The 11,547-nt window shown below is 42.2% G+C and overlaps 1 protein-coding gene across 2 annotated transcripts in view; it reads right to left on the reverse strand.

Annotated features, from left to right (window-relative positions):
* Positions 1 to 10,935, reverse strand: part of LOC110969260 (TBC1 domain family member 9B) — a 34,881-nt gene extending 23,946 nt beyond the window's left edge. The window contains exon 1 of one of the 2 annotated variants that reach the window (XM_051954042.1): positions 10,612 to 10,933. In XM_051954042.1, the coding sequence (XP_051810002.1) occupies positions 10,612 to 10,729 (118 nt within the window). In that variant the 5' untranslated portion in view covers positions 10,730 to 10,933. Of the gene's footprint in view, positions 1 to 10,611 lie in introns of both variants that reach the window. The other variant, XM_051954043.1, reaches the window with a different exon arrangement.
* Positions 10,936 to 11,547: the final 612 nt, after the last annotated feature.

Genomic DNA, 11,547 nt, shown 5'->3' on the forward strand with positions numbered 1-11,547 from the left:
TTTGGATGGCTGAGCGAATACTTTTGGCAATATAGTGTGTGTTTGTTGCGGCCGAAAATGCCTGAATTCGTGGCAGCTTTTCTAAAAAATTGCGATTAAAGTTGTGATGTTTTAAGCTTATTTGTTGTGATAAAATTGCGGGAGACAAGTGACAATTGCTAAAAACCTGCTGTTTTCCAGCTTGTAGAACATGTTTCAACACTGCAATTGACAATATTTATTCCGAAATTAATTATTTAACGTTCCAACCCATTTTCACAAAAGCTGGCACACCATGGTGGGATCTTAGAAGCAGCCAGATACTGATTTAATATGACGTGACCTAACTATGCAGGGGGCGACAGGAATTGATGGAACTCAGAAACACCCCCACAATTTAATCAGTTGTTCCTTGTGTCATTTCCAATACCTCAATAGTGGTAGATTTGTTGTAGGATCACAATCATGTGATCGTCAGTGGGCTGCTGAGGTAGCGTTCACTTGTTGCCATGGTTGCCGCTATCAGATGCCTTGCCGCTATGAACTCTTAACAAATCTGTTGATACAAACTTTAAGCCGTATCACTGCCGAAGTCTAATCACTTGGTCCTTGTGTCATTTCGGACCGACCCTGAAAACTTCATTTAAATCCCTGAGTCCCTTTTTGAGTGATGTTGGTAACAGAGGAAGGATTCACACACACTGATCTTCACATAACTCCGGCGTGTTCTTTGGTGGAACAATTAAACTAATTTACCTCATTCTTTCAGTGCTCTAACGGATCTGGATGCAAGAATTTCCATCAGGGTGATTTGTCTGGTCTGTTGTCCGCTCATTTCAGCCGCTCTATGTTTCGTTTTTTTTTTTAAAGTGTTTATCAATCTATAATTTTTTTTCTTTTTTTTGTATTCCACCACAATATTGCATGGTTGCAAAACAGTTTAGTTCCACTTTGGTGAAGAACATCAGTGAATTAATTGTTTATCACGGTTTTCAGCAGCAATTTTTGTTGGTAAATGACAGATATTAGTATCTCACATGTCTGCATCTTCAAACCATAAACAAGGAAGTGAATTTGGTGACGTACGTGCATTACGTTTGCGTTGGGAGCTCCTATGATTGGTGGAACTCACGGGAGGCGGGCCAAAATTGCAGGAAAGTTGCGGTTATTTGACAAAATTGCAAGGCCGCGCAAAATTCGCACAGATTGGTTGATTTCACGCGATCGCAACATCGCGAATTCCTGGAGGGACTGATATATAGACACACACACATATCTATATGTATGTATACACACATATATATATATATATATATATATATGTAAATATATATATGTATACACATATACACATACATATATGCGCAGAGGAACTTTCTTGGGTCATGGAAAAAAATCGTGAGACCACCCGTGTTTTCTTCAATTTCTTGTTTATTTTAATGCCTGATACAACTAAAAGTACATTTGTTTGGACAAATACAATGATAGCAGCAAAAATCAAAAATACCTGATAAGAGTTTAATTTCAGAGCTGATCTCTAGATATTTTCCATGATTTTCTTGATAATAACCAAAATCACTTCAGTTCTTCCATCAATTGCTATGGCATTGTTCTGCCAAAAACAGCTTTCAGGATGATCCATGTTTTCTTTTCCGTCTGTTATAGTCACACGATACACACAGGAGTTAGTACTTGATTGCATAACCATTGATTTTGATGACTGCAGCCATGTGTCTTGGCATGCTCTCCACCAGTTTCTGACATTGTTCTGCTGTCACAGCAGCCTATTCCTGTTGCACTAATTCAAACTAGTTTGCTTTGTTTTTGGGCTTGTGGTGCTCCATTTTGTGTTTGATGATTTTCCACAGGTTTTCATTTGGATTTAGATCTGGTGATTGAGCAGGCCAAGGCATGGTTCCAATGATCTCGTTCTCCATCCAGGCTTTAACTGACCAAGGGGCATTGTTTTGTTGGAAAATCCAGTCATTGGAAGCAGGAAAGAGTTTTCCAGCTGATGGAAGAAGACTGAACAACTTTTCAAGAGTAGCCCTGTACATGACCTTTTTCATTGGCCCTGTTCCACCCAGACTGAAACAACCCCAGATGGTCACTGATCCAACCCTATGTTTTACTGTAGAGGCAAACAGTCTGGTTTGTAGGCTTCTCCAGGCAACCTCCCAAGCAGTACGTTGGCTGCAGTGGGCATCACCTGAAAATTGGATTCATCACTGAAGACAACCAGAGCCCCATCATCAATAGTCCAATCCTTGTGATCCCCAGCAAACAGTAACTGGGCTTTCCTCTGCCTTTCCTTGATGAAGCGCTTGTTCCTGCCCTGTGTGACTTCAGACTAGCTTCAAGAAGTTGGTTTCCAACTGTCCTTGCCAAACAAGTCCCATTTCTCCACAGTGTCCACTTATTTTTAAGGGCCCTGAAGGTCTGATGATTATTCCTGACACAGAAACGGATGAGTGACGGTCATCTGGTGGGTAAACAAACATTTCCTGCCGTGACCAGCTAGCAGTTTGGTAGAACCATGTTGGGATTGTTTTTCTTGGTGTAATGAACGACTGTCTTTGAGATCTTCAGTTTTTTCGCTACCTGTCTCTCACTCATGCCAATTTCCAGCAGTGCCAAGATGGCTGCCTTTGTGGCTTCACATAATTCTTTAGTTTCAGGCATTACAGCTGTGCTCATAAGTTTACATACCCTGGCAATATTTGTGATTTCTTGGTCATTTTCCAGAGAATATGAATGATAACACAAAAACTTTTCTTTCACGTATGGTAAGTGGTTGGGTGAAGCAATTCATTATCAAACAACTGTATTTACTCTTTTTAAATCATACTGACAACAGAAACTACTCAAATGACCCTGATCAAAAGTGTACATACCCCAGTTCTTAATACCGTGTATTCCCTCCTTTAACATCAATGATAGTTTGAGGTCTTTTGTGGTAGTTGTAGATGAGGATCTATGTTTTTTTCAGATGGTAAAGCTGCCCATTCTTCTTGGCAAAAAGCCTTCAGCTCCTGTAAATTCTTGGGCTGCCTTGCATGAACTGCACGTTTGAGATCTCCCCAGAGTGGCTCAATGATATTGAGGTCAGGAGCCTGAGATGGCCACTCCAGAACCTTTACTTTATTCTGTTGTAGCCACTGACAGGTAGACTTGGCCTTGTGCTTTGGACCGTTGTCATGTTGGAATGTCCAAGTATGTCCCATGCGCAGCTTCCAGGCTGATGAGTGCAAGTTTTCCTCCAGTATTTTCTGATAACATGCTGCATTCATTTTGCCATCAATTTCTACCAAGTTTCCTGTGCCTCTGTAGCTCACACATCCCCCAAAACATCAGCGATCCACCTCCATGTTTCACAGTAGGGATAGTGTACTTTTCATTATAGGCCTTGTTTACTCCTCTTCAAATGTAGCGTTTATGGTTGTGGCCAAAAAGTTCAATTTTGGCTCATCTAGGCTTGGGCGGGATTACGGTAATACCGTATACTGCCGGTGTTTAAAAATAGCAGCGGTATCAGTTCCAATACCGTCATGAAAAAAATGCAATGCTCTTATACAGGAGATAAGGATTAAATATTAAATAAAAGTCATTTAATGCCTAAAATTCATTCTATGTCGAGTAGCACTTATGTGTGGTTGAATTTTCAGTTTTACTTAAAGCTTGTGTCCGGAGTTTGAATCGCAGCATCTCCTTGAATCGCTACTGGTGGGACACAACTGTACTGGATTTCAGCTGAAGGCTGCTGTTCTGTGCAAACTGTCATGAGACATTTTTATTGTGACATACCCTTCACTGCTGTTAGCTTTTGATTCAATAAATTGTTTGAGATGAGGAAATCACGATTGCATGTTTCTACTTAAATGCCCTACTTTCATGATTTAATATCACCATAGCATTAATTTTTACAATTGCCATAAATTTCACCTAAAGTTGAGTAACTTTTTGTGAGTAGTGTATGTAGACATGTAATGTAAGCACACTTAAATAATATATCTGCTGCAGTAGTGCAGTTTATCTAGCTTGGTGTGACATATGTTGTAAGAAACAATATATGTTACTGATATGCTTCAGATAGAAATCTGCTTGAAAACCACAACTGATTATCTGTCAAAATGTGTGTACGTAGAAGTGTGCACTTAACACAGAATAAAATCGCTGTAGATTATAGACAAAACACGCATCTTTCATCACAAGCATATTTGTATTCACCTAAAGTGCAAGAGTAAAATACCAGTGTACTTAAATAGCTAAGAAGGAAAAGAATTTACAAAAAATGATGATTTTTTTCTAAAAAAAAGGCAGGAATAGTGGACAATGCAGTTTATTTCTGTGACAGTCGCTCCAGCACCGAAACCATCACACCACAAACTGCCATCAGTCCAGCCAAGGTGTTTGAATTTTCATCCGTCCTCAGGATGTTCTGGAGCAGGGTCGGTCTCAGTGTCTTCAGATCTGTTCCAAGAACCGTTCCTCTGACGTCTCCAGATACTGCAGCAGATCCACAGTAGCATCCTGCTTCCTTTATCCTGCATAAAAGCACCCAAGCAGCATTAGTTGTCAGTAATTATTTTCTATATTCATGAACACTGTTAAAATAAATGTTGAACTTTGTGATTTTAGGATGGGCCAAAAGATAACATATTGATCATGTTGATGTCTGCTTAGTCTAAAAAGATCTTAGATCTAAAAAGGTTTAGTTTGTTGAGAGGAGGACGGCGTGGAGGAGCTGCAGGACGGAACCAGTAAGCTGCGGACTAGTGCTCCTGGTAACTGGACCTCATCATCCAAGGCCGACAACTAAATAAAATGAACAAGAAATGTTGTTGATAGCATCTGTAATTTAAAACCATTTTGTCAATTAATTAATAATTTGTCCGTACGATGTTAGAAAATGTTACAAAAAATGCCTGTAATAATTTCCAGCAGGGCTAAATGCCTTGTTATATTTGAGTAACAACTAAAAACCATCAAAGAAATCTGTGTATAAGAAATGCATGCATTGAATTTCCACATCTGCAAAGCTGGAAAATCATAGAACAATCCGCATTTTACCTTTAAATTATAAAAATAGCTGCACATTACTCAGTATTCCTCACTTCATTGTGTTAATTTGATCTTTTGAATAAGTTTTAGACTCGTATTAATAATGTTAAACAGTTTATTGGTTCTTCAAGGGAAAATTATATGATTATCATATAGTTCAGTAATATGATTAATGGGTCATTGTGTAACAACGTGGGAGGTTCTGAATACAGGTCTGGTAATGAAATATTGCTGCTGCTTTCCTCAGGTTTTATAAGAAGTTTTTCGTAGCTTGTTAGCTTAGCAGTGGCTAACTGGTTAGCAAACAATAGTCGACCTCTGATCACTGATCTTGTGTCCGGACCACGTTAGCTGGCGTAACGTTCATAATATTGACGTGGGAGTGTTGTAGATAGCGTATTCATAGTCGGCTAAAAGCAGGGTGTTTGAGAAATGAAACTTACCAGGATCAGGATCGGTGGTACAGCGGCCTGCATCAACTCCTGCTCAGCTGTGGCCGGTTGGACCCAGTTGGAATCACGGAATGTAGCAGGTCAAAATGGGGGCTCTTTTTGGCCAAAAACTGCTGCATCCTGGCTGCCTTTTCTGGTCCTTGTAGTCATTTCTGAGCTTTTTAGTTGTTGAGGAGTTAGTCAGGCTCCGTTCGTACAGCTGTAGCCATCTCCCACTGGATTGTTTCGAACACCGGTGTGGTCCAAAAGGCTCCCTCTAACTTCCACTGAATTTCATATGAAGACCACAGTTACAGGAAGCTTTGGGTCTCCTCCTCAGACCGTTGCTGCTTGGATTTTGCTTCTACACACGTGGACAAAATTGTTGGTACCCCTCAGTTAAAGAAGGAAAAACCCACAATTCTCACTGAAATCACTTGAAACTCACAAAAGTAACAATAAATAAAAATTTATTGAAAATTAAATAATCAAAATCAGCCATCACTTTTGAATTGTTGATTAACATAATTATTTAAAAAACAAACTAATGAAATAGGGCTGGACAAAAATGATGGTACCCATAACTTAATATTTTGTTGCACAACCTTTTGAGGCAATCACTGCAATTAAACGATTTCTGTATTTGTCAATGAGCGTTCTGCAGCTGTCAACAGGTATTTTGGCCCACTCCTCATGAGCAAACAGCTCCAGTTGTCTCAGGTTTGATGGGTGTCTTCTCCAAATGTCATGTTTCAGCTCCTTCCACATATGTTCAATGGGATTCAGATCTGGGCTCATAGAAGGCCACTTTAGAATAGTCCAACGCTTTTCTCTCAGCCATTCTTGGGTGTGTTTTGGATCGTTGTCCTGTTGGAAGACCCATGACCTGCGACTGAGACCAAGCTTTCTGACACTAGGCAGCACATTTCTCTCCAGAATGCCTTGATAGTCTTCAGATTTCATCTTACCTTGCACACTTTCAAGACACCCTGTGCCAGATGCAGCAAAGCAGCCCCAAAACATTACTGAGCCTCCTCCATGTTTCACCGTAGGGACAGTGTTCTTTTCTTCGTATGCTTGGTTTTTGAGTCTATGAACATAGAGTTGATGTGCCTTACCAAAAAGCTCCAGTTTGGTCTCATCTGTCCAAAGGACATTCTCCCAGAAGCTTTGTGGCTTGTCAACATGCATTTTTGCAAATTCCAGTCTCGCTTTTTTATGAGTTTTTTTCAGCAGTGGTGTCCTCCTTGGTCGTCTCCCATGAAGTCCACTTTGGCTCAAACAACGACGAATGGTGCCATCTGACACTGATGTACCTTGGCCTTGGAGTTCACCTTTAATTTCTTTGGAGGTTGCTCTGGGCTCTTTGGATACAATTCGAACGATCCATCTCTTCAATTTGTCATCAATTTTCCTCTTGCGGCCACGTCCAGGGAGGTTGGCTACTGTCCCGTGGGTCTTGAACTTCTGAATAATATGAGCCACTGTTGTCACAGGAACTTCAAGCTGTTTAGAGATGGTCTTATAGCCTTTACCTTTAAGATGTTTGTCTATAATTTTTTTTCGGATGTCCTGGGACAATTCTCTCCTTCGCTTTCTGTTGTCCATGTTCAGTGTGGTACACACCTTTTCACCAAACAGCAGGGTGACTACTTGTCTCCCTTTAAATAGGCAGACTGACTGATTATGAGTTTGGAAACACCTGTGATGTCAATTAAATGACACACCTGAGTTAATCATGTCACTCTGGTCAAATAGTTTTCAATCTTTTATAGCGGTACCATCATTTTTGTCCAGGCCTGTTTCATTAGTTTGTTTTTTTTTAATAATTATGTTAATCAACAATTCAAAAGTAATGGCTGTTTTTGATTATTTAATTTTCAATAAATTTTTATTTATTGTTACTTTTGTGAGTTTCAAGTGATTTCAGTGAGAATTGTGGGTTTTTCCTTCTTTAACTGAGGGGTACCAACAATTTTGTCCACGTGTGTATATTTACCGGTTTTTAAAACACAAACACTGAACATAACTGCTGCTCGCTCGGCTGTTGAAAAATGGCACTTCTGTGTTTCCGCTGTTGACGGTCGGTCACTGTAACACCGCCCCCAGCCCCTGACATACTGGGCTCTCTCCTCGGTTCACCTCCGGCCCAGCAACGACTTGGGGCCGGTGCGAGTCACAGTTTTTGGAGCCCGGAGGCGGCCCACCGCCTGTCGAAAAACAAAAACCCGGGGCCAAATCGGGCGCCGACTCCAATCTCAAACCGGAACTGCCTTGGTCGAAAAGGGGCCAAAGATCCCAAGACGGAACTGAGACGGGATCACGAGTGGGTGAATGATCTGAACACCTTCTTTAACAGGTTTGAACAGTCAGCCACCCCTACCCCGGACCAATCCACCCTGCAGCAGCCACCACTGCATCTGTCTGCACCCCCTGCTGACTGTACCACCCCCACTGTATTCCCCCTCCTTACAGCTCCACCGTTCTCCTACCATCACACCTCCCCTCCTCCACAGGGCCCCACACTCACAACCAGCACACAGCCCCCCTGCCCCAGCTTGTCTCTATCAACATCCCAGGTGAGGATAGAACTGAGCAGACTGAAGATCAGGAAGGCTACGGGTCCAGATAGCATCATCTCCAGGCTCCTCGAGTCCTACACAGATCAGCTGAGCAGGATTGTAGAACATACTTTCAATTGAGCCTGAAGCTGGGGAGAGTACCACAGCTGTGGAAGACATCCTGTGTGGTACCGGTGCCGAAGATATCGCACCCCAAGGACCTCAACCACTTCAGGCCGGTGGCACTAACATCCCACCTGATGAAGACCCTGGAGAGGTTGGTCCTCTGTAATCTGCGATCCCTGGTGAGCTCATCATTGGCCCTGCTGCAGTTTGCCTACCAGCCCGGCATCGGGGTTGATGATGCAGTGATCTACCTCCTGCACAGATGTCTCTCTCACCTGGAGAAGACGAAGAGCACTGTGAGAATCATATTTTATGATTTCTCCAGTGCCTTCAACACCATCAAGCCTGCGCTTCTGGGGGACAAGCTGGAGCAGACAGGAGTGGACTCTCACCTCACAGTGTGGCTGCTGGATTACCTCACCAACCGGCCACAGTTTGTGAGGGCAGAGGACTGTGTGTCCGACACTGTGGTCTGCAGTACAGGGGCCCCACAGGGGACTGTCCTTGCCCCCTTTCTTTTCAACCTCTACACTGCAGACTTCTCCCATCACACCACAAACTGCCATCTTCAGAAGTTCTCTGACGACTCTACTATCGTCAGTTTCATCACGGGCGGAGATGAGGAGGAGTACAGAGAACTTAACCGGGACTTTGTGGACTGGTGCAAGCTGAACTGCCTCCAGATCAGTGAGGTGAAAACCAAGGAACTGGTGGTGGACTTTAGCAGGAACAGACACACTTGTCCTACACCAGTGAACATCCAGGGAACGGACATTGAGATTGTGGACTCCTACATGTACCTGGGTGTTCACTTAAACAAGAAACTGGACTGGACTACTAACACCAGCGCACTTTACAAGAAAGGTCAGAGCAGACTCCACCTGCTCAGAAAACTGAGGTCCTTCGGGGTGCAGGGAGCCCTTCTGAAGACCTTTTATGATTCTGTGGTAGCATCAGCCATCATGTATGGAGTGGTCTGCTGGAGCAGCAGCATCACGGCTGCAGACACGAAGAGACTAAACAAACTGGTAAAGAAAGCCAGTTCTGTCCTGGGCCGAACCCTTGATCCTGTGGAGGTGGTGGGAGACAGGAGGATGATGACAAAGCTGTTGTCTATCATGGAGGACACCTCCCACCCCCTGCAGGAAACAGTAAGATCACTGGGCAGCTCCTTCAGTGACAGACTGCTTCACCCGCGGTGTCTAAAGGAGAGATACTGCAGGTCCTTCCTTCCTGCTGCAGTCAGACTTTACAATCAAGCTCCCAGTAGTTCAGTTCACCCACTTACAAACTGTGCAATAAAAATGTAAATGATGCTGTGCAATTTCATAAATATTTTGCTGTAAATACTGCTTTCTTCTCTTCTTCTGAAGAAAATATTTATATATATATATATATATATATATATATATATATATATATATATATATATATATATATATATATATATATATATATATGCACTGTGTGCTGCACTCTCTTTGATTCAAGTGTTCTATTTGCTGCTATACACTGTAAATTTCTCTGCTGTGGGATTAATTAAGGTTTAATCTATCCATCTATCTATCTATCTATCTACACATGCACTGATTACAAGCAAACAGATCACAGGTGAGGATGGTTACCTTTAGTAGCCATTCAAACCCGTTTGTGTCAACTTGTGTGCCTGTTGTCAGGGCAAACCTCCAGGGTATGTAAACTTTTGATCAGGGTCATTTGGGTACTTTCTTTTGTCATTATAATATAAAAAGAATAAACACAGTTGTTTGATAATAAATAACTATAGCACAACACTAACCATGAGTGAAAGAAAGGTTTTTGTGTGATCATTCACATTCTCTGAAAAATGACCAAGAAATCATAAATTCTGCCAGGGTATGTAAACTTATGAGCACAGCTGTATGTGGGAACTGACAACTTCTAAGTTGTGCTATGGCTTGAATGCAAGCAAGAAACCACTCTGGGCCTTTACATGTGCAGTGCTACTGATGACATGAAATGGCCTCTTACATACCCTGGGAATACAACCAAGCTGAAGCATGTCAAATAGGACATAAAGTATTATGGAATAAGCTGCATTTTTGTCATGTTTATTGCATTCTTCAGGTGATATACATTTAGTGGTATCGGGCATTGAAATGAACAAGAAATTGAAGAAAACAAGGTCGGTCTAATCATTTTTTCCATGATTGTATGTCCTTTTATAGAACCTTCCAACAATTTGGACCTGCTGCTAACTGTTATACCGTCTGTGTATTTACTAATGGGTGTGGAAGTTATATTTGTTGAAATACTGAACCCTTAAAATGGCTTCCTAGATTTTTTTTCAAGGGTGAAAATTATACTATGTATGTAGGCGTGCAAAGGTGGGAAGAAATGATCTCCAATCAGTCACTTCCATGTTCGATTAATCAGGGCAGTTCAGACACACGAAACCTTCAGCATGAACTCACCAGAGAGCCCCCCTCCGCGGCCGTGTCCCCGTCTCCTCTGCAGGATGAAGAACGGGTTGGCCCGCTCGGACACCCACAGAGCTCCGGCCAGCAGGACCTCCTCTGGCTGTATCCACATCTCTGCCCGCTGCTGCTTGCCCTCCGCCGGGGAAACACCGGGGGGGGGGGGGGGGGAGAGCAGGCCGGTGCGTCAGTGGGATGTAGCAGGTAAAATTCGGGTGTTTCAGCGTGATGTAGCAGCTAAAATTTCCTGTGATGTTGTTGTTTTCACGGAGTCTGACAACTCACATCACTTCCTGGTGTGATGAGTCACATGACGCCCTCTTTGCGTTCTGCGTAATGACGTAACACGCACTGCGATCAAACTGGGTCCCTTGACAAAGACTACCATACATAACATATAAGAAAGATAACTTCACTTTCTCAATGCAGAAACCAACAGGTGACGTCCCGGTAGCTACGTCCATCTTTCTTATACACTCTATGAAGCCACCTCCGCTCCGACTTTTACCAGTTTGAGGGCTAAAAAGAAATATGGAAAGAGTGTGAAATTTGGACCCACCTTTTATGTACTTTTAAGAGCCTGTAAATCCAGCCATTATAAGACGCCACACACACGGACGCACGCACGTACACCACAGTAGGAAAGTAAAATTTTGCATGGCTTCATTAAATATACTGAAGGTTTTGAAAATAAAAACAAAACTCAGCTTATATTTGAGGAGGTCAGGGGTACTTTTTCAGATTTGGTTGATTTGAAAAGGAATAATGCAGAAGAGTTGTGTGGAAACACTGCCTGCAGTTCACCTGAACTTTTCAGTGGTGGTTACAGTCATGGAGAATCAACAATGCTGAAGAAGGAAGACATTTATGAATCAGGTTAGAGAAAAAGCTTTTTTGAGCATATTTAAATGAGACTTGGAATAAAGTGATTTT

The sequence above is a fragment of the Acanthochromis polyacanthus genome, chromosome 10 (assembly GCF_021347895.1).
Source record: "Acanthochromis polyacanthus isolate Apoly-LR-REF ecotype Palm Island chromosome 10, KAUST_Apoly_ChrSc, whole genome shotgun sequence".
NCBI lineage: Eukaryota > Metazoa > Chordata > Actinopteri > Pomacentridae > Acanthochromis > Acanthochromis polyacanthus.